This window comes from Amblyomma americanum, chromosome 9, assembly GCF_052857255.1.
Source record: "Amblyomma americanum isolate KBUSLIRL-KWMA chromosome 9, ASM5285725v1, whole genome shotgun sequence".
Taxonomy (NCBI): domain Eukaryota; kingdom Metazoa; phylum Arthropoda; class Arachnida; order Ixodida; family Ixodidae; genus Amblyomma; species Amblyomma americanum.
The window spans coordinates 80,117,313-80,144,916 of record NC_135505.1 but is presented as its reverse complement, the minus strand read 5'-3'; the positions used below and the strand labels follow the sequence as shown (position 1 = coordinate 80,144,916).

The 27,604-nt window shown below is 44.5% G+C and overlaps 1 protein-coding gene across 3 annotated transcripts in view; it reads right to left on the bottom strand.

Moving 5' to 3' along the window:
* LOC144104915 (transmembrane protease serine 11D-like) overlaps window positions 1-27,604 on the bottom strand; it is an 83,441-nt gene that overhangs the window by 7,170 nt on the left and 48,667 nt on the right. For 2 of the 3 annotated variants that reach the window (XM_077638145.1, XM_077638146.1), the window contains exons 4-8: window positions 24,615-24,709; window positions 24,281-24,422; window positions 21,676-21,790; window positions 9,315-9,476; window positions 2,859-2,998 (exon numbers count right to left, since the gene is read on the bottom strand). In XM_077638145.1, the coding sequence (XP_077494271.1) occupies window positions 2,859-2,998; window positions 9,315-9,476; window positions 21,676-21,790; window positions 24,281-24,422; window positions 24,615-24,709 (654 nt within the window). The remainder of the gene's footprint in view (window positions 1-2,858; window positions 2,999-9,314; window positions 9,477-21,675; window positions 21,791-24,280; window positions 24,423-24,614; window positions 24,710-27,604) is intronic. The other variant, XM_077638148.1, reaches the window with a different exon arrangement.

Here is a 27,604-nt window from a genome sequence, read left to right as displayed (position 1 = left end):
ATGAAACTCGCCGCCTGGCTATGAGATTGATGCTTTTTTTTTTTAGAACTGTAAATATGCAAGATGCTTCTTTGAGATCTGTAGATATGCAAAATAAACTTTTACAGTCTCCTTTTAAGGGCTCTCCGGCTCTCTCTCTAGTTTGTCACCGGCCACCTGCTTCCTGACCGACATCGTCCACGCAGCATGGGCCATGACAGGGGATATCGTAAAAAAATGGTAAGGACCATGAGTTTGTTATGCGCATCTGATGTCGCTGTCCACAACGGCTTTACGCATTTCGACTAGTCTGTAGACGAAGCGATCGGCTCTTCTTGTTCTCGTATCCCAGCTATATCTCAGCTCTAGTACGCTAGTTTCTGTACTTCTATGCTGTCCTTTTTTTTGCGCTACTTTTAATTATCATTCCCAGTGACAGACTGCCATTAAGAACAAATTGCGTCAACCTAAAAGAAACAAATGAGGCTAAGATGACAGGACGTCGGCAAACGTCTGATTTTATTACCTTGAACTAACAGCTTCGTTTGGCAGAAGTAAAATCGTACCGAGAAATGCGATTTAAAGTCAAGTCAAAGACTAACGCGCAAGATTATTTTAAGTAAAAGCAGTAAAAAGCACGTTGCACGCTGTATGGTGACGAGACATGTATTTTGCTCTTACATGGTTTTAGGGCTTATACACATATATGGCCAAAATACTTCTGAAAATAAATTTAATTACATTACCAATTACTTTCCCAGAAATCTCTCAAAAGTAACTACATTACAATTCAAATTACTGCTCTCAAAATGTAATGACATTACATTACGAATACTTCTCAAAAAGTAATGAAAATTACTTTTAAATTACTTTTTAGTTTCAAGAGATAAGTTGCGCGTAGGTCATAATTCCTACAAAATTTTCATATTTATTTCTTTGCACCGGCGCTGAGCTTCAAAGTGGGCACCGGAAATTTTGCCACTCAAATTTCAATAAAGGTAGCCCTAGTTTATTGAACAGCCGCTTTACTGAAGTACATGAGGTCAACTTAATCGCAAAATTTAATTGCTCACGTCACTCTCGAATCAGAAGTCAATCGTTCAATGCGCAGTATGGTCCCACCCTCTTGTTTTTGAAAAGTTTGTCATACACGTAAACAGCGGGAGTGCATTGACTCCCTGTTGACGCTCATCTTCCCGGAAATGCACCAGGGTGCAGAGAAGCTGCCATTCCTGAGGTTAAACTGACTTTTTCTAGAGGTACGTTGGTGGAAAAAACAGCCTCCCGTGATGCCGCTGTCATCCATATTGCCCTTGAGTAAAAAACATGGCTTCATAACCGGCCACAGAAACTAGTTTTCCTTAGAACTCACAACCAAGTTTGTTAGATGTCATTTGAGAGTTGTCAGTGTGGCGACGTGACAATATATATGCAGCCGTCTAGAGGGAACTACTCGCTCAAGCACTCGCCGTGCGTCTGTGGGAAGGTGGAATACAGGATGTCATGGCCATGGAACTCTCCGGGTGGCCCTGCGACGCGTCTGTGTGTGCGACCGTGCGCAGTGCTGGAAGATGCGTATAGCAGTCCAATTAAGTATACTCATCGCCAAGGCGGTGCCGACGCGCGCACGCACATCGCTCGACGTGCGCCGCTTCGCTGGAGTGCCGGCTATTGCTGGCCGCGTGTTGTTCTTGCTTTGTAGACATTAAACCACGCAAATGCGAGGCCATGGAGAGCATGGCCAATAGAAGGAGGAGCACAGAGTCAATACTCAGCAGAAGTAATTTCGCTAGTAGTTATTTATTTTTGATGAAATTACTGCTCCAAATCAATCCATTACATTACTAAGTTACCAGCCCAGAAAAGTAATGAGTTACATTACAAATTACCATGAAAATAATTTAATTACTGTAATTTCATTACAGTAATTCAATTGCTGACATGTCTGCTTATACGGGTCCCTTTGCGCAATGTCGATGACGTATTAACCATCTTCTCATGTATATCTGCCAATCAAGCTAAATTTAGATTCTGCGTTTGCGGCCATTCCAGCATTTTAATGCTTCAGTATTTTCAGCGGCTGAACAGATTTGTGTACTGTGAATATTTAAATAAACTGATGGAAATGCAAAATGCCCCCTCCACCCCCCCAAAAAAAGAGAGAAAAAAACAGGTGCGTTAGCACTTCAGTTTTCCTTTCTGTACTGGTGTTCGGATACTTTGTTCCCGGATGGAAGATGTCTGAATGGCGATAATTTATAGCGGCAGGAATTGGTCATAGTCAACTTCACACTCGCAGATACCTGGGTGTGCTCATGCCCCTACTGGCGCATTTGTGCAGTGGTTAAACGGCACGCCACTTCCCCGCTAACGCAGGTACCGCCATTGGTGGGGCTTGCGAGACGCGTTTCTTCCCGAGCAACCCCTCGTGAGCGATCATTAATTGAAATGGCACCCACCACGGTGTGCAGGTTGCCAGGCGCACACGGAAACTAAGAGCCATCGAAAGCAAGGAGCATAGCGTAATCTTTCTTTTTTTTTTAAAAAATAAATTGTACTTTTGGTCAATGGGGTATCAATAGAGTAATTACTTTATCGCTTAAAAATAATTATTTAAAAAGCAGAACGAAAACAGCCTTATGCCACCGATGGGATCCGATCCCACGACCTACAAATATACCCGAGCAGGTTACTCACAACCCGGTGGGCAGGTGGCAGGTTGCACACCACCCTGTGGGTTGGTGGAAGCCTGCCACAAAGGTCTAATCTGCTACAGACGTTGGGTTTTTGCGACAATATGGGTAAAAGTGCTAACGGTATAAAATTAGTGTAAAATGATGAATGCCAGAGAATAGCTGGTGGAGTGTACTCATGATTACCTCGCAAAGTGCTGTGGAGTCCTTTGCAGCGCAAAACATGATGAGGTCGTCATATCCGTAGTACCTGAACCTGCTGTAGCAATCTTCTCCGTGCAATCCGCGCATGGTTCCTCGGTACAAGGACGTCTGCTCAGGGTCATCTGTTATCAGAAGAGAGTAATTCTTAAAGAAGACTAGTTTGGCTGGGTTTAAGACTGCGCATCAAAAAATTGCACACAAATCTTTATTGCAAGGAAAGTCATGGATGCCTGCTCCTACAAGCTACGATCAAGAAATAGCGGGATTTTTTATTTGCATGATAACAAATGCGCACATGACGAATATCAGCATTTACACAGTAAACTCCGCTTTTTGGATACGACGAGAAAATCTTCGCCTCTGAATTAATTCCACGATGCAAAAATTGGTTTTGGTATTGAGAAGCAAGCGAGGAATGGGCCATCACTCTGGTTAGCGACATTATCAAGCCTCATAACACCAAGAGAAAGTTGAGAGAGATGAACAGATAAAAATTTCACAGTGCCATGAACTATTAGCGTAATGCGTGGGTCTTTGAGAGGCTGAGAAGATGCAAATTGCACAGTGCGAAAAGATCTGAGCGTAGCACATTAAAAATTGATGAAAAATGGCGACCTATTACTGCCGCTCTTCCCGCTCTTCCATACTTCTGGATGGAGGGGAGGCATGGCATAGAGAGAGTTGGAGGAGAACTTTCATGGCGCAGCAACACCATCTATGTAGGGAAACTACTCAGGTTTTATATAAATGCATAATTGTAGTTCCTTTTTCACGTATTCCGCAGTGACGAAGTGTCTAATACCCTAGTCACACGGGCAGTCTAATCGCGATTACAGCACTTATCTGCTGTTATCGCGAATAACATTTCGCCGTTGTCACACTACGCGGCTACGCCGATTTTATCAGTTACAGCAACCAATATCCTGTTGGGTGCCTCGAACGAAGGACATTGTGATCGATGGAGCAAAGCGGAATTTTCAAATATCGTAGAACGCAGTGCCAAGAGTGCCGTCCGATGGCTTTGTCGGATGGCAGCACTGCCTCGACCGCGTGCATCACAGCACTTCCCGCAACTCGTCCGTGCCAGGGCAACCTCTCTTCGGTGGATCCCTGGCGCCAACGTCAGAAAACTGTGCTCAAATTTCTTGTTCTCGTAAATAGTAAGCCCTATGATAAGGGAATATAAAATAAATCCTTCTTGACGATCGCTGACTTGTATCGAGTTGATTGTGAGAGTAATAACTGTGATACAAGCTGCTTTATGTTTCACAAGGGCATAACACCTCCCGCCGATGCATCACGGCTGATCTGATATGCTTCCACGCCAGCTCCGCTGCTAAGGCGTCGCTGAAATCGATCATATACCTTTTCATATGAGACAATGGGGCAGTCAGTACGGCAGTGCCATAAGTGGACCAGTTACTATAATGCTGCTCAATTCAAAAGCGCAGTCCGCTACGGCTTCGATGCGAAACAAGCGAGACGTAGCGGCGACTATAGGGACTAGTACACTGCAAGAGCGCAGTCGTCCGCTGCTCTAGTGGACGGCACCACTGAGGCCAGCTCCCGGAATCCGGTGCGGCGAGCGTTGAAAACTTTTCGCCTACTCTAACGATGCGGCAGCCATCGACGTTTTTTCGACAGGGCCTGCAGCTGCTACGACCAATCTTCGGTATCTTGATCAAATTTTCAAGCGCGTTATCTTTAATCATGGACCGAGGTTGGCAACACCACACTGTTTTCACGTGAACGATTTTCACCTGCTACTCGAACATGTTTATTTCGGTCACTTCGGCGGCGTGAGTGGCGGAGCAAGGCTCAGTCTCTGATTTCCGAGTCGTTGCAGGTTCGTACTGTTCTCTTTCCACATTGAACTAAAATCACTGCAACCGTTCCCGATATGTAAGACTGCTGCGCGAGTCCTGACTGAATTGTACTACAGTTGATTGTCGTATTTTTCTGCCACGTTTAACCGATATATGTGTCACATGCTGTAGAGCGCTAAGTATGGCCAAGCCATTCAGTGTTCAGAATGTAACAAAAATCTTACATGTTGATGGGTGTGGATTGAACAGCGATAACGGACAGGACGGAAGAGTGATAACAGACAGGACGGAAGAGTGCCCGTGTTTTCTCTTCCGTCCCGTCTGCGCTATGTAATCGGCTTTCTTCAACTTGCACCAACCAGCCTAACGTGTGCTATTAATACTAAAGATGAAGTACAAACACAATTCCGAAAAATTAGGCAACTACAGATTAATCCAGCAACACTAGGCATTTTTCGTCGTGACAAGTCAAGCTGCGATTGGGGGAATCTTGCACTCATAGCAGTGTGCATGATTTGTTTCATTCTGTTATAAGCATTTTTACCTCAATCTACAAAAGAGTTTTCAATTCGATGTCTTTAAATGTATTAGAGAGCTCGAATTCTATGCATGTAACACAATATGCTTATAATTTTTCAAAAAAAGAGAAGATATTCTCAAACAACTTTTTACGAACACGTAATCTAAAGGACTTCTTCCTTTTTAGGCAGAACCGGAACAAATTCAACTGTACGTTAGAGACAGCGAGCAACGCCTTACAACACCTTAACATGTTTGACTGTGTAAGTGACCAGAAACAAATTTGCAAGAAGCTGACCCTACTCCTAAACACAAAATTCAAAAACAACCAGAGTTGTTATTATCGTAGTCATTAAATACGCTTAGTATAGCCTTGTCCGTAACTTCATTGGCTACTTGCATAGACTCGGCGTAGTGTTCACGATATCGATGCGATAACGAAAGCGATATCTTACGTAAGAGCCGCGTCTGCGATTTAAAAAATATTTTTTGCCATCCTGCAATCATAATAGGGTGACAGATGTCTTGAAATGTTTACAAGGAAGTAAGTAAGGAATTTTTTGCCTGATAATTAGGTGCCTTTGTTGACGTGTTTGATATAAACTGAGTCGCTCTAAAAAACCTTTAATTTGTCGGTCAGTTGTTGCAATTTTCCTACAAAAATGAATAAAGCTGTGATTACTACTCTACACAAAAATGGTTCAAAATATGGTTTCAATAATTACGGACGAGCATCATTGCCATCAATGTAACAAACACGCTAAGAAAAAGATTCATGCACAAGTCTGTTTAGTTCCCTTGAACGTTTTTACGCAGTATCCCCACTACAATTTAGACTGAAGCTGAAATCTTTCGTTCAGCTTGCGCTGTTCCCTCAAAAGAAAAAAAATTCTTAATTCGACAAAAAAAAATGGAGATATCCATTAATTTTTCTAAAGCCTTCAGCAGAATCAACTACCTAACTTCTATTCAAAAAGTACGCGCTTATGGTGTTGTTCGGAGAATGGCACTGTCCTTAACAATTATCCGAGTAATAGCGATCACCGCGTTTTAATCATGAACGGTAGGTGACCATGCAACAAAATATACAATGTTTCCAAGTGCAGTACCTTAGGCCTCCAATAATTATAAAACAAATATGATTCATAAAGTATAAATACAGCATTTGGTAAATTTTGCCATTTATACAGGCAAGAGGAGCATACTTTTTTTCTCACACAGATATCAACAAGTGCTTTGGCAAGTCTTTTCAGAATTCAGCAAGTGTTTACTCCAATGCTCCTATCCGTTAGAGTGCCTTCAGTTTTGGTCTCGCAAATATGCGCTGTCAGTCAACTCGACGATGACCAAAGCTGTGGTTTTAGTCCTGTAAGAACTGATCTGATGAGTACAGGCCCCGATCAAGATCCTTCGCTATCTGTTCCCTTTTTGTTGGCAGCTGGCCTAGCGCGAACACTCCGTCCCGGTGGACTGCCCAATCATCGTCGACTTTTACGCGGGACTAATATGGTTTTGACCCGAGCAAAATCATCTCTTGCGTGTCCGCAGCTGGCCTAGCGGGAGTGCTTCAACCCGCTGCTCTGCCCACACATTGTCTTCTAAGTAGCACTAATCCATGCTTTCGCACTGATTTGAATGTATTAAGTATTCTCTGTAGTTTTTTTAGTGCACAAACATACAGACATCTGTTTGTTCGGACATACTGTTAAGTAGTAATAAGTTTGAAATAATTAGTGTAGTCAAATTGTAAATGGTTATATTAATGAGCATATAGGTTGCAATAATCACATTGCAATAATGCTTATTAAATTAGCTATAGCTTCAGGAATATTCAATAAATGTCAGTCGGGCACGCCAACAAAAGAAAAAGCATATCCTGTATCGCGCCTTATTTCAATGGCATGTCACGTACTGTCCCATAGTATGGGATTACATAACGTTCAGTAATACCCAGAAACGGTTGACGGCACAGAAGGAGGCTCTGAAACCTATAGCAATTCCAAGTTTCTTAGAGTCTACACAAACTTTGTTTCCAGGGCGCATGGTTATGCCAATGAACAATCTACGCGAATTTCACGTTATGCATGCATATGAATCGCAAATTCATCTTTGTATTACTCAGTGAAGAAATATGACTGGTCTGATTGCTAATAAAGTGCATAGTATAATTCACCACGAATACCGGTGAGCAGCGACCTGATAATGAATTACGGATTTCAGTTCTTAAGTTGTGCCGTCCGCAGAGAACATATGTGGGTTCACCAATGGCTGTGTTCACTCTGTTTCGTTTGAATGTATCTGGATGATGTTCCTGTAACATATGCTACTCTGTGCAATATGTCCTTGCTTAAGTTTACATTGGTATTTGTGCGAAATTGTTGACAAGCCTAGGTATTATAATGAGCTAAGACAGCTTATTGCCAGATTTGTTTATAATGGCTGTTTTCCATGCGTTACCACATTATCCGTCAAATCGCGCAGCAGAAGTACGAAGGCAGTTGGAAGCTTCGTCACGCTTAAACAGCGTAGTTTTCCCCCAATATTGGAGTCAAGTACCGTCGTGCACAAAAGTTGTCAGGGTGCGTATTTGCGGAAATAAATTCATCGCGGAGTGATTAGGCACAACGGGTCAATGGAAAGCATAGAAGTGCGAGGAGACATGCTTGTTCTATGTGTAGAAGAATACCATCTGACTGGCTAGCGCGGCAACGCAGAAATTAATTTTTTTGCCACGAGTCTATATTCCGCAAACTTATGACCATGACTGTACATCTAATTGACTAAAATAAGTAAATACAACAAAAGAAACTCTGTATAAAAATTGTCTCTGTCTTTAAGAATAAGCAAAATGCACTTAATAGATAAGTAGTGGGAGAGCGGTATAGATAGGAGCGAAAGTGAAGCTAAAGTCTGAAAAAAGCAACCAGAAAAAATGTCAGTTGATTTGGGTTATTAGGCCAAATGCGGATATATGCGCTAACATGTTGTGTTTCTGTTCTTTGCTGCTCTGCTAAGTTAAGGTGGTCATTGGCGCGTGTGTTCTTTCACGCAAAACTGAAAGGAAAACATGGAAACGGCTGCCATAACACTCGAACCTAGAAGGGCAGGTGGGTCAGGAGGAGATGCAGTGGATAGGTTAGAATTAATATCTGTCAGCCGGCGCTCTTTAGCGTCCACAGACACCGCAGAATGCAAGGAGTTCTATTAACTTAAGTGGCCATCGGCCTAGAAAATAGTATTTGTGTGTCTGGCGAACCCGTTCACCCAACTACATGCACGTCTGCAAAGAGAAGTCATCTTACGAAAAAATAAATGGTGCAGTCCATTTCGAAAAGGTGTCATTCTCTTTAGGACATTGATGCAACGCTGAAAAGCCACTCTACTAAGTATTATCGGCTGCGTTGACCACTTATCGACGGCCGACGCTCTACCCACTAACTTGTGGCGATATAAACTCTCCTAGCTGTATTCTGCGGCGCGAAACCAGAGAAGTCTTTCTAATACGTACAGCCAGAGCCCCTGTTCATGAGGAAATGTAGCCACTAGCAAAGTGCTCAGTTCCGGCTGTGTCTATAAAAAAATAGAAAAGACTCTCTTGTTTGGATGCACTCCGTGAGTGTCCACAAAAAAGTCCCGTTTTTAGTTTGTGATATAAATTCATGTTACTTTATTTTCCCAGAATTTACTGTATTATAATTCATATTCGTGCATACTGGCAGAGCGAGAAACCGGAATTTTTATCCGATCCAGTGGCTGAGACGTACAGGTCCTGGCCCCTTCCCGCTTTACCTTTAAATACTTGGGACCCTAACTAAAGCGCAGTTAGCAATGTCACAGTCATCTCCTCTATCCTTTTCATAGTGTGTCTTCTTCGAACTTCATTTCCAAACATCTTCAGCTAACATAAATTAAATTTGAAAACGCCGGCTTAAATGAATTCGTTTTCCAGCTCAGTAGTACAGGAGGTGATGCTGGAGGTTGGATTTCTTAGTTCACTAATTCATAGTGCAAGTGGCGGGGGATCGTTTCTTGGCTGTCTTTTCTTTCTGGTGAGGTTACATATCCTGAGTACAAAGCCTAGAGGAATACCCACCCGGAACCTTCGACGACTGTTGGTCCGACTGAGCTCTCGTCGACAAGCCGCCAGAAGGGCTAGTGGATGTTTCGCCCACCGCCAGTGCGGGCAAGGGCGAGCTGCCTTCCGTCTTGGCTATAGCATCCTCTCCCGATCTCCCAGTCAATTGATGCGGCGTGCCTACGAGATGTACGCACGCTGCTTTTCGGATTGCTTGCAACCGCTGTCACAACGTTGCTTAAGAATACAGTCCCTCCAGCACATAGATTACCGTATGGCGCTGCTCACAGATACCGACACGCAGTTCCTATTTTCTGCATATGGGTGCAAAAGCGTCCTAATCCGGGTGGTGTAGGTGTGCCGACTAAATCCATTCTGATCGGGTCCAGTTATAGCAAAATAGACAATACATCGACTCGGACCTCGAGTGTGACAAAAGTTTTTCCCCCATTTTTGCCTGCAGTGGCCTTGTGCCTTCCTCTCAAAATAAAGGACGTTCAATTAATCAATCCTAATAATAAGGACCTAAGCGGGGGGCAGTAAGATTCTTGCTTCTCCGAAGACGGCGCCAAACTTAGTTGCTCTCGAAAAAGGTGGTTGGACCTCATTACTTTGATGTGCGTAGTGTACCTCACCTTAACAGCCTCCTTAAGAAGCTTCGTTAAAAAAAAAGGAATAGCTAGAAACAGTTAAGAAAAAAAGTGGTTTTGGCTAGCGTTGGGACATTGTCGAAGTATTTAGGCAAAGCAACGATGCTGCAAATCTCGCCATATGTCAAAGCTTTGCCCACAGAGGTCATCATATCAAACCCTATTGTAAGCAAAATGAAAATGTCACGAAAACAAGAAAATGCATAAGAAGGCACGCTAGCATATTTTGTTGTCTTCTGCTTCTCTTAGAACTCTCTGGGTAATTTTCGCAACTGATATCGTGAAAGAAACTTCTAAAAGTTTGTTTTGACCCGTTCTGCCTGCTATGTAAAAAGCGGTTTGAGTATTGTTCGTCGGAATTAAACCGCGTGTTTCATTTTTAGCTCAACACACCATCTGCATCCAGCACAGTCGCAGTTTCTGCGTTTAATATTTTGTGTTGTGTACTGCCAGTGCCTGCAAAAAAAAAAGGAAGCTATACAGCCATGATTCTTGTCTCATCAATTATTTTGTTCCAGGATTTTCTGAGAACGACACTTTCATTAACTACTCTCATGTGACATCAAAGCACACAATGCACGTTTATGACGTCGAAGACCAAATGCCTGCTTTTACTCGCGTCTTTTGGGTCAGGTTGCAATGGGCGCCTCAGTACATAAAGCGCAGCCCTCTTCTATGCATTGCTCGTTTCTTGACGTCTCTTCACTTCTAAAGCAACACATAAGACAGACCTCGATGTACACCTCACTGAAGTCATCTAATGGGTTCACTCATGATAACAGGCCGAATTCCGGGATGTAAACCCAAGTGGGTCGTCGGTATGTTTACTGCAGTAGACTGTCTTACTACAAAAGACCACATTTTATATACACTTTTCAATAACAGGTGTTACTCCAGTCCCAGCCAGCAATCGAAGTCTCATATAACACCACAACTATTGTAATAGGCGCGTAACGCCACTCATGGTACACGGCTATTGCGCCTACGTGCCGTTGGGCTGTGTGACGACAGTTAGCGGAAACCACGTATTTGTTTGCTAATTACAAATCATGTCAGCGGTGGCCCTCAGTCGACGAGCCCCTCGATGAGGCGCGCAAGCAATGCCGGCGTGCGCAGATGAAAGCGGTGTTTGGGCTGAATGAGACTGCAACTTCATTTGTTCAGCCAAGTTTTGTCGGCTTGTACTCTCTGTCTGGTAGTCGACGTACAGCCGTCGGCAAACGTAAGAGACCGTTGCCCCTGCCGTCAAGTTCCGAACTTTGCCGCTCTGGATCCATTGGGGTGCCATCCCAGTGGCGGATATTTATTTTATTTATTTTTATTTACTTCTTTCACTTGGCACAAACACACAAACATCGTAAGCATACAAACATCACAAGATCTTGCTCAAGGTTTACCCTTCGGAATAGTGCTTGCGCACTGATATAGCACAGGACTGCGCACACCACAAAACAGAAATGTTTAGACCAGTAGCACTACTAGTTGTTAGTGGCAATGGAAGGAAAAGATGTTGCTAGCCGCGGCATCCGCCATCGAAATGTGAGGCACCTGAGCTGCACACTACTAGGCGCATTTTTCGAATTCGGGTATATGTAGTGCCTATACGTCTCTGAAGCCGGCTTTGTGGCAGGAAGCCAACCTGCCCACCGGGTGGTGAGCCTTCACGCCCTTGCTAAAGAAAGAGCGTAGACCTTTAGACAAAAGGCTTTTATGGTAAGTGTCTTAAGGTAAAGGCATTTAGGATGAAGGCCTTCCTGGTAAATCTCTTTCGGGTAAATGACTTTAGGTAGAAGTCCTTTAGGCCAAAGTTCTTTATGGTCAAATACCTTCTGCACGCAGGACCTTAAGCGCCACCGTAACTACTACTGCCACATGATACTCGGCGCTTAGCAGTGCTAAACAGTCTGCAAATTTTTTGTTCCATGTTTTTTAGCAAGAAAAGACCGCTCCGTCAATAAACGAAGAGAAAGGGGCGCACCCGCTCATGAGTGCAGGCTAAAAAATCCTTCAAGCACCTCGAACAAACCAATTAATACAAATCCTGTCAAGTAATGATGTGCAGCTGCCCTCATTGAATACACTGGGATAAGACGCTGTTTCAATCAAAGTTCACACTTTCTGAAAGACAGTGTCACGAAAAGACACATCTTTCTCAATCCACCGAATGCGCATGCTGTATAACCTGGCCAATCTGAAAGTGCAATCAACCCAAAAGTTCGCGTAGTGTACCAAAATGCGTTATCAACCCTTTGTGTGGTGCAGAATTCTTCAAGGACAACTATACTCAGCTAGGCCAGTGCTTTGTTAGTTTCGAAGGGAATCATGTCTCAAAACCAGTAACGGTGCACTCCTAAAGCTTCAGAACAATGCCAATCAAGGATGACGCCGACGCGCAATCAGTCGCTTGAAGCAGAGGATCGTCATGTGGCCCTGTAGTTTCCTGGAGAAGGAATGCAGTTCGGAATAGGAGCATGGCCAGAGCGCACTTCGTTTCGGTCGGTGAGACTGTCGTCTACACTGCCGTGTTTTATTGAACCGTCTTCAATCTTTACGCTTGGCACTGCACTGCTGCATCCGCCGCACCGGCCGTGTTCTGTGCACACTCGAGACACAACGCGAATGGGTCCGCGCATGTCAACGAGCAATGGTATTCTGCCGACTGTGAAGAAGGACAGGCGATGTCTTCGTGGCAGTGGTCGAATTCCATGCCGCGCAGGAAGTGTGCACCAGGACGCGCTGGAGTGCACCTGAGCACGCTTCTTGCATTGGGGTATGCAGGACATATTCTCTCCCATTATCTTTTTCTACCTTGCAAAGGCTTCACTCTCAAGACCTTGCACGTTTTCCGCCTTGGTAAACGATGGAGGCTGTCTTTCTACTTTTGAAAGTGTTCAGGCGCAATACGGGGTATTTACTGTTTGGATCCGTTGTCTACCACAATTATCAACAAGAATGCCTTGTCCGTGCAGCAATAAATCTGCGAAGCTAACACGCTTTCACTTCGGAGTGTTGCAGCAGTAAATATTCGTCTGTTTCTTCATAGTCCGAGCAACCACAATCTGCGTGTACGAATAATAGAAATGTTCCACTTTTTTCTAGGTTCTTGTAGGGGAAACCACTGAAGTGAAGGCCAGACGTAAAGTAGTCAACAGTATTACTCAAGACAAAGTAGGAAGGTGCATTTTCAGAGAGCACACCCAGCTTGCCATCGCTTCCAAAGCGCATACATCAATAAACCTAATCAGCGAACATTTCAACACGGCTTGCAATATCATCAGGATTTAAAGCACAAAATCCATGCTCCCAAAAAAGCACAGCGATTACTGGTTTTTCACATCTGATTTTCGCATACATAGCTGTACTCCAGTATAATACTACCGTAGCGAGCACAATAACACCTTTGCTATCACATGCGTTCTACGAGGACGGTTTGTAAGCCTCACTGTCAAGTGTCCCCTGTACGATACTGACTGCTCAGAACCGGCAAGGCGCAGTATATTGTTAGATTTCACAACACTCCGGTCAAATAATGCATGTGGCAGCGCAACACAGGGTTGACTGTTCCGCGGTAAAACTTCACGAATTGAAGACGCCACTCGCAGCAGCCACCGGTATCAAACTCAGCACAATTAGAAGGGAAGGCAAAATTCCACAATCTTCTTGAATTGAAGCGACCGCACAGCAAAGAATCATACGGGGCGTTGCTGATTCTCCATTTCTTCTTTTGCAGTGAGACTGGCACTGCAGCAGCAAACTCAACAATGATCCATCTTCTGAGAAGTGTATGCCTAGAGGAGTAGATCGCCGTAATTTCGCACTGGTTAAAGGTGACTCGTACGTTCATAAGCCCTTGGGTTCTCACAAACAAATTTCAGCACATGCTTCGTTGCCCGCGAAACATTCTTTTCCTTACCTCGCTGAACATGCCTTCGCATGCAGGCAACTTTCGGCACTGATGCAGTTCGGCCCACGCTACAAGATTTCTCTTTATGTGCCAGACCTTCCACCCCCGCGTGACCACCCTGGCCAATCGATGCATTTTTTTCTCCACCTCCCACGCTGGCGTTTGTTGCCTTGGACACGGTGCGTCACAGTCCGGCCACTCATCTCGGTAAAGGGGTGTGTACAAACTTTCCCAATCAATTTGTGGCATTTGGGCGCGGTGTTGCTTTGCGGCGGATCGTGGTCACGAGAGCGGCAAGACGTGTTTTCGCTATCGTGATCTCGTGAAGATATAGGGTGCCGGCATATATTATGAATGCCGCGTATTGTACGTCTTGGCTACTTTGGGACTACCCGAAGAGTTCGTCTCACGCCGCGAATGGGTCTGACGGCTTGTATGCCTGCTTTCTACTTCCAACGGTCTGCTCAAATCAGGCTTTTGGCCCTTCATAGCAAGCGTATGTTACTTTAAAATCCTACCCATTCTCTCTTGTGCAAACAGCACGCCGTCAGACCAGGCCACTTTCAGTAATAACAGAAAGCAACTTAAAGCGACAACCTTAGCTCTGCATTGTTTCGGGTATGTACGACTTGTAACCAGATATATGGTATGGATATACACAAAAAACAAAAAACACACTTGCCGGCAACATACGTCCTAAATTCACGCAAAGATTTCACTAGACCAGCACTGAATTAGAGTACTGATCGATTAAAATCGTTGTGTCTGACGGAGAGATACAAATAGGGTTGTGACATTTCCAGGACATGACTTATTTCGGGGGAACTAAATGCATGTACAGAAATCAAGAAAAAAACCTTGTGACAAATACAGCAAACCTGATCTTGTTGCTCAAGGCACCTAGCTGCTTGTTACATCCCGAAGTGAACTTGAGGGAAACCGCAGCACAAGAAATTTCAGCACATTACAACATCGATGCAGTGTTCAATGTCAGTATTGTCTTGTGACAAACTGTTCTTGCAGTTCAAGCGTTAACTATAGTAACGCCGCTGAGAATTCTCAAAATGTTCATTTTTTTTACCAAAATACAAATGGCCTTCCACAGTTGCGAAGAAATTTTTGCCGCCTGGATAACAGAGCAATTAAATTTTTTGTTATGCTTAGTTGGTTCACAGCGGACATTTTCTGAGTAAAAATAATACAAAATATGAAAGTACAGGAAAAAGGGCGCTCATGATTCAAGAGGAGCGCTGTCTACGGTTCTCAAGGACTTTGTAAACCAGCACGACATAATATATCACAACCAGTGTGGTTGCGTTGGAGCGTGAGCATTGGCTGGAAAAAATTAAGCACTTATTTGTTTTTTGTTGGCCTAATCATCTAGAAAGGAGGAATAATCGCGCTTTTTAAAGCATTTATACCTTAAAAAGTATGAATCCTTTCCTTCTAGAGTAATTAAATACAGAATGCTGCGACATAGGATCAACTATGACCAGAAAAGTTTTAAATACTTAATACTATCATTTCTTGATCAAAATAGAGAAATTAACATTGGAATGGAAACCTCTTCAAACTGAGTGTTTAGGAGAGACTTAGTGAAATGATTATTTGAGCAATGTTCCGGTGTTTGACATGTTTTGATGAATTTATGTCTTAATAATGGCGACCTCTGTCCGATAGCACTTTTCCATTTATTAATACAGTACATGATCCGCTTTCGTGCAAGGCCTGTGTGTGTAGTTTTACATGGTGAATTTTGCCTGCTTTGTTGAACAGTTCTATTTCTGTTTTGCTTGAAGTATTATGTGTTTGTTGTAATGCTCGTTTATTATTTTTGTATGCAATGTTATTTTAGTGCTGTATTTGTGGTTTCTGCAAATGAATTCGAAGTTTGTGTTTTTTTGTTCTGAAAAATTGCAGTTTCCGAACAAGGTAAGGGTTTTGGGACCTAGTCAGGTACAGGCGCGAAAAAAAAGCAAACGGAGCACGCCACTGGCTTCCGATATTTTTCATTCGGCGCCTAATTGAAATTTCCAGCAATGGTGTGTGCGTACTGGTAGGGGACGCCAGTGCGCTTTCTCACGGATGAACAATGTTTCTTCAGTCCCTATAGGAAAAACGTGTCTGCGCTTAGAACGAATTCGCGTGCTCCTTTTACTTACGTCCGCGCCTGTACACTGTACCTTTTGTCCCTGATCCTTTAGCTTTCTGTACACAGAAAACTAAGAGCAAATAAAATGAAATGAAAAACGAAACATTTTCGGATAAAAAATTTGAATATTGGAAAGCAGTAATCGACTGGTGTATAAATATAGAAGGCAATGGGCCATTATTCCGATATGTAGCAAAAAGTTTCTTTAATAGCGTTTCCATTGCTCGCATCGAGCTGTTAAGACTTGCATAGAAAACCAAAGAGAAACGTTTTTTTTGCCCAAGCGAAAACGTCAATAGTGTAACGGGGGTTTAGTCAGTGCTTAGGCGGTGGCGAAACAGTCTCTGGTCTGTCAGGGTGAAGAGGCTCTCGTTATGAGCGATGACAGTGAGGCTAGGCTAATGCCCGTCTTCTTCACAATGGCCCCGGGGAGATAAGGAGCCATCCTGGCTACTCATGGTGCCGACAACACAACCGTGTCGTAGCACGGCTTGCGTCGTTGGACATGCACAGTCTCGCGGCCACGTCGGCGAAGATCGGAAGACGGTGTGAGGGGCTCAATAAGGTAGTTCACGGAGGATGTACGCTGCAGGACGCGGTAGGGGCCATGGTATTTCGAAAGGTGTTTCTTGGAGAGGCCGGGAGCACTGGAGGGTATCCACAGCCAGACGAGTGAACCGGGCGGGAAAGCCGTGTCAAGCTGACCTTCGTCATGGCGATGCTTTACCGCCCCTGAGTGCCTGCCGTGATCGACTGTGTAATCAGTGGCTGTCTTCAACGTGCTGGGCAGTTTAGACACAGTTCTACACTCAGATGAGGCATGCGGTATGAAAGAATTGTGTCGATGGGAGCGGATGGATGCCTGCCATAGAGCAGAAAAAAATGGGGAAAAACCGGTCGTGGATTGGGTACCAGTGTTGGAGGCGTACGCAAAATAAGGTAATACAAGATCCCAGTTCCTGTGGTTGGCAGCAACATACATAGCCAGCATGTCGCCCAGAGAGCGGTTAAATTATTTGATTAAACAATTGGTTCACGGATGGTAGGCTGTAAAAGTCCGGTGAATTATACTGCACTCGGCGAATAGAGCTTTAACGACGTCAGGAAAGAAGACGCGTCATCTATCAATGAGGAGTTCACGAGGAGCACCGAGGCGAAGTATGAAGCGGTGCAAAATGAACGACGCCACTTCACGAGCTGTAGCAGCTGGGAGCACGGCCGTTTCGTCATACCAGGTCAGGTGATCAATGGCAACAGTGACCCAGCAGTTGCGAGCAGCGGTGTACGGTACAGGGGTGCATAAATCGATGGCAACACTGTCGAAGGGGCGAGGCGGGCAATGTAGTGGCTGCAACTCTGCAGCAGCGTGATGGGGCAGTTGCTTTCGTGGTGTTGGCAGGATAGGCACGAGCTGACGCACTCGAGGATGAAGTTGTACATGCCGCGCCAGTAGTACCGGAGACGGATGCAAGCGTACGTCTTGAATACACCCACGTTGCCGCATTGTAGGTCAGCGTGAAAACAGGTGTAGATTTGGGACCGGAGATGTCGGAGAATGACGAGAAGCCATTTCCGTCAATCAGATTTATAGTTACGCCGATAAATCAGATCACGAATTACAAAATGCGAAGCTTGCCGACAAAGTGCGTGGGACGCTGGAGCCGTACATGGCTCTGACTGAAAGTCAAGAGGAGAGAAAATTCATTGATCTTTACGTTGCTCGGAAGGCATGTTGCAGGTGGTGAGTGAAGGCGCGGCGTATTCGAGGGCGGAGAAGCTGGCATTCACGGCCGATGGCGGGGAGCGAGACAGGGCATCAGCTCCCTGATGCTTGCGGCCACGTCAAAAGGACGGCCATAGAGATAAAGTCGAAACTTGCCAAGGGTTCAGACAATGACCGAGCACTCTTTTTTCTTCACAGAGTAGTTAGATTCGGCTTTCGTGAGACATGGCGGACGTAAGCAACTACATATTCCTCGAATCCAGGCTTGCGTTATGGGTGAGCACTGTCCCAAGGCCAATGCCACTGGCTTGTACTTCGGTTGGGGCTTGCGGGTTGAAGTGGCGCAAGATATGGGTGGTGCCGTGCGGGGACTGCGCAAGCTGTTGTAGGCGCCGTTGTATGCAGGTGACCAACTCGAAAAATCCAAGTTGCTGCCGAGAAGCTGAGTTGAAGGGGCAACAATGGCAGCATAGTTTTGAATGAAACGTCGAGAATAGGAACAGAGGTCCACGAGGCTGCGCAGTTCCTTAATGAAAGTAGGCTTTGGAAACGCAGTCTCAGCACGAAGTCTGGCGGTGTCGAGACGGACGCGCTCCTTTGACGCAACCTGACCTAAAAATGTAAGTTCACGAGCAGCAGATCGACACTTTTTTTTTTATTTCAGCTGGAGGCCGGCGCCCGTAAGGCAGGCTAAACGTGTTTCAGCCGGGACATATTAGTTTGAAAGTCGGGCGAAAAGATCACGACGTCGTCGAGATACCAGAAGCATGACTTAAACTGCAGGCCACGCAGAATGATGTCAATAATGCGCTCAAAAATAGCCGGAGCATTACAGAGGCTGAAATGCATGACGTTATATTCATAAAGGCCATCAGGTGTCACAAATGTCTTTTAGGGCGATAAAAAAATTCAAGCCTGCCGGTGGGAGACCTGCGGATATATTGATTTTTATAGTGAAATATTACAATATTTAAACAAATTGCGCTCTAACTATTTCCAGTTAAAATATTTTTTGCCATAATTGTTATGTATGTTGATAGTATGCGCTGGCCCATCAAATTTTCCATTTTTTGTTCCTCTCTGAGAGAAACTTATTCTCTCTTCATCTCTTTTTCACGTGTCAACTGGCTTTTAGATAACCGCGTGGTGTACTCTTGTACGTATCGTGCCTGTCTGCATATCAATAAAAAGTAGGTACTATATTGTCCTCCTGTTTCGTGTCGTTGATTAACTGCGCTGTTTTCCGCTAGGCAGCGGTACCCTAAACTAGACTGCGATAGTGCTCAAAAACGAGAATCTGTCTTGAGACAGCTGCAAGAGGACGTTGAGTGCACAAATTACTTGTGCCTCACAGGGCCGTCCCCAACCTATGAGCCAGGTATCCTCAATAACGTCCTCAACGTACCGCAGTGAGTCGGTCGCTCTTCTTGAATGCGATAACCCGTGTAACCTGTGCGAATACCCTCCTGAAACCAGATTCACCATTACGGGACAAAGACATTCTCTGGCAAGAAGTTCCACTTCTCAACGCATGAGGGCAAGGAAATATGTTTGAAGAGATTCATATCTTCTTTTTTTTGTAAGGAGTGAAAAGGACGGAGAAAGGAGGTGGCAGCGCTCTGCATGAGCGGTCTTTACGCCCACGCAGGTAAGATGATGCGTTAACGTATAGATCGCATGCGACAGCTTTCATCGAACATACTTTCGCTGTTCGCTAAGAGACTCCGAGCAAAATTCTTGTGTGATTTGCTATAGTTATTCTGAGAAACCGCTTAAACTACTACGCCAGGAAAAAGGACTTGTGGAGTCACTACTAAGTGCGATGACGTGTACTGAGCGTACGGATCCCATGCGGGACTTGCAAACTGTGAGATTGTCCCAATAAGAACTTCATAATATTCACTGTCATAGTTACTCTGAAAGTAGCTATGAGAACAACCTTAGAACCGTTAGCATGTAACAGTAATCCGAGGTACCTAAATGTGAAAAATTGTTCCTGTTCACTGCAGGAATATTTTTCTAGTGTTAAAAGCTTGGTGGTAAAATTGTACAATTCTTTTTTCAAAACATAGATTTATCTAGTACACCATATGCGCACATTTACCAGTGCATAAACGATTACCTTGACATCAAGTTTCTACGCATTTTACGTCGTCCCGCAACTCTGAAAATCCATCATATTTAGCTACGATCACGAAAAACATTGTCCTCAGCTGTAGATATTCACGCGTTGGACTTATTCTACATGAAATATAATGTATGCATAGAGTGTTTAACCGCAGCGGTGGCCAAGTGGTTGAGCATCCGCCTCACATGCGGGAAGTGCGGGGTTCGATCCCCAGTGCCGCCGGGTACCCACCGGGGACACAATGGGTACAAGCTTTACCCTGCTCTGGTGCTCGGCTTATTTGGGGCGAAATGCTTTGTAAATGGCTCTTTGACTCCCCTTGAGAAGTCGAAAATACGTTGTGCCTTGGCGCTTTTTTTCCATAGACGCTCTTGCCCGATAAAATTCCATAATCATCAGCATAAAGTATTTTTCGTTTCATACAACTTTCCACCGTCTTGCTGTAAAATAATGCCTAGGCGAAATGCTACGAGAGCTGGAAGCGTTTTGTCAAACTGTTTTACTGATATTAAGTACATAACACCGTCGAATTCGTTTCAAAATTTTTTCAAACGCGAGTGACTTGTATGTTACTATAAATAGACAAAATTGTAGTTTACTTAAAGCCTTCGCGAAAATTATGATGATGTCTGCTTTAAACTTCTTCAAAAGCAGCTTCGTATAAACACTGAGAACTCAATAAATAATTTGCAACACTGGGATCAATGTGGTATATTGTTGTCTAGTCGGAGACATCGCATGTAGAAAACTTGCCCCCCCCCCTCCCCCCGCCACCCCCCACCCCTAAAAGAAAACTATTACAAAGACTAATTTTCAGTAGTCGGGTAGTTCCGGCTTACCGGATAAAGTTTTCCGTATAAGCAAACCACGTCTTCCAAGCCTGCAAACAATGACGCAAACTTGGTGGTGACACTCGCCGCCTTTCTAGACGCTCAAAGTCACCAAGAATTCCTGCGTGTTTCTGTTTGTCATGAAATGTTTATCGGCGCGCGTAAACGAAACGAGGGACTGGCTGCTCTAGCGAACACTGTCAATGATCGCCGCTTGGTTTCTTAAGCGAAAATTAAGCTTCGGGCTTGGCGAGCGTGCTTTTCGGTCACCCGTTATGCAATTAGCTAGCGCGTTAGTAAACTATATTTTGGGTTACGTGATATTCACTTGGCATACGCGTTTCATGGAAAAAGTTAAGTAGAGTGGTCTTGTTATGACGTTGCTAGAGGGTTTTGATAGCTGTGAACCATTTTCGAACCCTCTACGTTTCTTATGTGCGCTGTTTAACAAGCCTGCTAATTGTTATCATCAAAGGCTGTGATGATTACAGCGCTCTGTTCGTCAAAAAATCTGACGTAAAGGGATCGGGATACCTGCGAAACCTGAAACTACATAGCTCCATCGTGATGGGGACGGGAATTCTGGTCCCTTCCCAGGGATTCGGAGCATCGCGGGTTCTCGGGTTAACACCAAATACCGGGGTCTGGTGCGAGTGCAAGTGCATGTTTGATATTTCGAAACTTCTCAGCTGTCAAAAACTGTTTATTATATCAAAACAAAACCGCTCCAGTTAATAATATCCGTGGAGAGCGCATAATCAGTGAATATTCTGTAGCCTAAAATACAGCTCAATAACTTCGTGGTCAAAATTAATATGGAACGCACCGCTACCACTTACGTCTTAGTACAGTGTAATTACACTAGATTCATTAACCATTAAAATGCTTTACTCGCATCACGTTGCGCCTAGAATTTATTCTTCATAACAAAATGCGCAAGCTCGGTTTGCTGCTATACCCTTCGGTTTTCTATGTTCAAAAATGTTGCTTACTGTCGTTGAGGCGTCCCCAGCCGGCCACAGTGACTCGCATGTCTGTGACGTTCATGTGGTTGGTTGGTATGCAGATGGGCTTTGTGTAGCGCGTGAACACCAGGGGCCTTTGCACCTGCACAGTGGCCAAACTTTTGGTAAGGCGCTTGCAGGGCGTGCGAATTTCACCTGCTGTGTTTGCGAACGCATTTGCACGCATCATTGCACAACAGCTGCTTGATTATGGCGACTGAAATTGAGTCATGAAAATTTCCCGCCGTTAGCATCGCTCTTGCGAAGTTCAGTGCAAGAAAAATGTGAAGGCGGAATCAACAAACTACGCTCTGTCGGTCCTGCACGCCTTACATTGAGTATTATATATCATGCTAAAGTTTTCAACTCACCACGTCATACGTCTTGTCAACTTAAGCCATCTTCATTTAGTATCATGATTCAAAGAATGTGGTGCCTTGCCGCAAACTTTTAAAGGTAACTGCTAGCATTTCCTGTCATACCTTTAATATAAGCCCAACTAAAGGGTGAGGTTAGTTTGTGCTCGCTAAGTTGCTCCGGCAATGCGACGCTTGCGTGAAAGACAGCAGAAAAGATGACGGACTTTTCCCGAAACAACTTGCTAGTTACCACGTCGAAGCTATTCGCGTGCACCAACTAGCCCAACCCTTCTTTACTGATCAGCATGCTGACACTATATACTCATAAGCGAACGCTCTGCGCATATTTACCTTGCGCAGACCCCTTCGGAGCACACAATCGGGAAGCGGGAAGCTTTAAGCTTTTTAAATATGTCCAAAACCAAACGAATTTGTAATTTCATCTCTTAGCATATTGATTTCAGCCACACTGTGCCGTCACTGAGCTATGGCTGCTTAATGTTACCTGGCCTATGCTGTCTCGCCAGCCCCATCACAGATAAAGGACGTGCTTTCAATCCGCTATTCCCCCATTGAAAACTGGATTTACTACATGGCGCTCAGGGGCCCCACGAATGCTAACAGCATGCCACGCTATAAATGCCATCCACAATTATAAGTAAATCTTTCCAACAAAATGACACATCCGGAATATCAGAAATCGGTCAACCTAAACTATATGCGACAAAAATCTACTTATCACAGTGTTATTAAATAGACATGAGTACGTACTCTCGAGAAGTCACGAGTTACCTTTCCTTTGATCGCTCGCGGGAAGACATTTCTGCATTCAGCTTCCTGCTGCTATAAAGGCAACTATACTCCGCGTCGTACATGAGAGGCAGCGCTGCCAAATCTAGCGCCCCTGTTTGCGCAAGCCAAGTCCGTGCCCAAAAAGTAGTTCGCCATGCAACCGCAGTCAACATAAGCTTACTTCGTTTTTACGAATCTCAAGTACCTTGACTGGGAACCTTCTGCACTTCATTTTACCTCTTGCCAAATTTTCGTCTTGCGACTCATCGAGACTTCACGAAGCAAGAATTACATGTCGCGGTATGAAACGCGGTTGGCAGGGCAAATCGCTCCTACTCAATCCGCACCCAAAAAGTAGATCGCACTCAGTGAACATTACAGCCGGAGGGCCCAAGAACTGAGCGCCTAACATCTTCCATCGTGATTTTCAAAGCTATCACGTGGTTTTATACCGCTCTTTGTTTTCGTCCAAGCACACACGGGAGTTTCAAAGGAACTAATGATAGGCGGCGGTGTAATATGATTCCGCTGGCGCACTACTTCCGCAGCCTCCGCGGCGTTGCCTGCTATGTGTGAAACAGATTATATGCTGTTCCAAAGGGAGTCGACTGCGCGTTCGGGCTATATGAACTGACTGAATCTTTCAAGAAATTTAAAAAATAGTCTCCTTCAGATCAGCTAAGCAGTGAGAACCATTTTCGAAGCGTGCAGTGAAAAATAAACGCTTTCATTACAATTTTATGTCTTGGTGCCAGAATAGAACACTCTGCGAATATATGAATTGTGAGAAATAATGAGATTCTGTTCTTCCGTGAAAACGACGTCCAAATGACTTACCCAGAGGCCAATACTGAACGAAATTAAGCACTCATAGAGATAGTCGCGGTTAGTCCAACACTCGAAAAGGTAAACTGCATGCAAGTTTCAATTTCTTCCAGAACACGTATTTCCGGGTATTAAGACCATGCTTACAGCATCATGATTGTTTAAATCCACTTTTTATTTAGAAAATCTCCTTGAAATATGTCCTTGGCATTTGCGTCGACTTAGAAACGACGGACCTCATCGATGGCGTTGCTCTAACTCCCAACTGGCAAGTTCTCGGCGGCATTATAGGGTCAGCTCTTCAGCTCTATTTGGTCGCATTGGCGGAACAGTATGGGCAGATTCTTGGGTCGACATTCTGGAAATTGCTTAATGTCACACGGGTAGCTAAGTCGCGCCGAGGATTCCATCAAGGTGCTCCGCCAGTTTCGGCGTTTTATAAGCAACGAAGGTCTCAAGGGCGCGCAACTAGTCAATTCTCCTCCATTTGCCTTTTAACATCCTGCGACCGTAATCGCATTTCTCGCAAATGTATCACCATTAACCTAAACAGCGTTTAGACGGAATTACCCCACCCGTTCTCGAAACAACGAAAAGCCATTGCGGACTTGACGTACGGTTATGATAGCGATGTCGTTTCTCTGCGTCGTGCTGTTGTAGTCGGTGTGTATTCGCACTTTGTCCACGTACAAGAAGTCACCCTTGAGTCGCTCAGTGCTCAAATAGTATGCCTTGATCCAATCTGGGTACGTGCGGTTCCTGCGCAAGTGGTGGGGTGCCTGCTGCAATAGGCTCTCATACATAGCCACTGTTTTCAAATAACGGAAAACATTCATGACTCCGATTGTAAGCCTTTTCCAGCCTTTCAGTTTTAAAAGCTTCACTATTTGACTCGTCAGTCTCCTTGTAAAGCAGCTCGGATTTTACTGTACAAGATATTTTTATTCTTACCGGTAAACGCAGCTCGCCGCGGTCAGGAGGTGTACCTCTGTCAGTAGAGTCGCGGAGCAGTACGACATCTCCGTAAAATTTATCGCCAAAAACACCTGGTCGGCAAAATAGAGAAAAGAAAGGCGAGCCATTACAGCAGTAGTCATGGCATGCCGGTGCTGAACTCACCCGACATTGTGAAAGTAATCTAAGATGTGTTGCACGTGAAGCTTGATATACAAACTCTATCTGTGAAAGAACACCGCGGAAACTTGGCTGCATAAAGTGGACGTTGACAAGCGCACGGTAGAAATCCAAGATGATCACATGTCAACCTCTGGTGGGTTCACTACTTGAATACGCTTGTAAGCTGCAGAGATTTCTCACTGTAAAACGCACCCAAAGCTTAAAAAATTGTTCTATAAAAAATTTCAGGGAGGCTTCTTAAGACTGGCCTTAACTGTCATCACCTCACAGCATGCAACACCAAAGAAGTGAACAAGGGTTGTAGTTAAGAAATAACAGCGCGGAAAACGGGCAATTCCGCGCTGTTGTTTTCAAAATATATATCACCAACTCTCCCGCATTGCTATCGTATTGAAGGGTTGTAGAAAAGATTAATCAAGCTAGCCAATGTTTCGACAAGAAAACTTGTCTTCATATGGGCTAAGCCCTCTGGTCGAATCTTAGCTAGCTGACTGAGGCTCCGCCTCTACCCTTGTTGACTGTTTTGTGCTTTCAAAAGTGCCACATTCCTGCTCTCGCTCTATTATTCAACTGCCCTTGCTAGTTTACGTTCATCGGGGTATAAGCCCAGCTCCGAGGCGAGGACAAAGACTGCATGGGCACACTCACGGCTGCTACTACATTCTGAGTTTAGTTCACAATTTACACCAATTTGAGCACAGAACTTAAAAAATGAATAAAAAACAAACTTAAAAAAGACAACACTAAAACAGAAAAAGCGTCTCGGACAAGGCGCTGGCGGTAACATAAAATATATTATGATAATAAGCAGTTTTTAGCCTCAATATATAGTTGTTTTTGTGTGCGTGTGCGCGCGCGTTTGTGTGTATGTATGTGTTAAGTGAATAAATAGAGAGAAATGATACATAAGAAAATTTATTACAACGTTTCCGACTGTAGAGCCGCCTTGATGAAGCTTTGATATATTAAGGTTCATGAATGTAACGAAAGCAACCACTTTGTGAGACATTTACTGTTTCTCAAGACCGGGGTTACATGACCGGGGATACATAAAAAGAAAGAAAGTAACAAGCCTACCAACAGTGAGAGTCACTAAAAATAATGGGTGGGGGAGAAGATAAACGCGGAAAAGAAGAGGGAATCAAACAAATAAAATGGTCAAACTAGTGCAGACGTCAGCAACATGCAGTGGTGCTGAGCTAAGAGCAAACACTAAACACGGTTGAGGAATTATAGAACACATAAAAGGTACCAGGTGTTTGCACCTCAGGTTGGTGAAAGGAAACAGATAAAGAAAAGAAATTATTAGATGGTTTAGCGTGGCTAAGAGCGGAATAACGGGCAGTAGCATCAATTACGGTGGGTACTTAAGTTCCGTTCGTGATAAAGGCATTTGCCCTAAATGCCCTTGGTCTCGTTTACCCCGAAGACATTTAACATGAATTTCACCCTGAAGGCATTTGACCTAAATCTTTTTATCATAAAGGCCTTTGGCCTATATGCTTTTGCCCTGAAGGCATTTACCTTGAAAGTCTTCTCCCAGGCCTGGCAAGTTGCCCACAACACGGTGGGCAAAAGTCTTAAGGCCACAGCGTTCAGCTGCAGCCAAATGAAGGCTCCTAGAATGCTCCGTGTAGCTGATCATTGAAAACATAAGTCAAGCATGAAGCTTCTCTACGGCAAGAAGAAACCTTCTGCTAGATATAGAATGTCATCCGGTCTTTGATAATGCCGCAATGGCTCTGTTATGCGGCTGAAGCGAAAGGCTTTGGCTTTAAGACTTTTGACCAAGACTGCACGTGCGCATGCCCAAAATAGTAAAATGGGCCTAGTAATGCTGCCGCACTTTGAAAAAAAAACGAAATGGGCTTTCGTCGCTGGGAACATCACTTCGCGGCGAGTAAAGACATCGACGGTGACAGAGTGACCGAAACCAGACATTCGGGTCCACATGACCGGAATGTCTAGGTTTGGTTTGCCCACTCCCGGTGGTTGTCCGACGCTGGCAGAATAAAGCGTTCCAGGCAGCTCAATCACACTGGTATGTAGTAATAACGCGGCTGAGTTCTCTGGCCCAGCGACTTTGCAGATGACGACACAACAAGGGGATTCTTCTCGGGAGAATGCAAAATAAACGGCGAATGACTGCGGAACCACCAGCTCAAGGGTGAGACAGCGGCAGATAGGAACCTTGCGCGAAAGTCATTTAATGACCTAGCTCATACCTAAGAGGTCCGCACACGTCTACACGAGCAGATGACATTCGCGGCTACTGTAAGTGTGTCTGCGACGTCCTCACTGCAACGATTTGCAGCGTCGGATGGCATGGCGTTCACCCCGTCATCACCAGTACTTGTTACGTACAGACTCTAGAAAATAGTTCCGAAAACCGCCACTACGTGGTGATAAATCGAGCCGTAAATTATAAAAATCACTGTATTTTAAAATTAATGACAAATCCCAGGGTCTGTTTCAAGGACTTATACTTTGATTTTAAAGGAAAAATACAACGCGAACAGAGACGACAGACGAAGAAATAGGTGCACAACACAAGCGCTTGTGTTGTGCATCTATTTCTTCGTCTGTCGTCTCTGTTCGCGCTGTATTTTTCCTTTAAAATGAACGTAACCCAATTAGCCCAACTTTCTATCCATACACTTTGAGTTAATGCTTAATAGAATTCGTTGTACGCACTGAACACGTTTACCGGCAGTCTTCAAAAACGTTTCATAGTCTTTTTGAGGTATTCAGTAGTACAGAGGGAATTGGGCGCAATACGGAAAGGGGGGGGGGGGGAGCTGGAA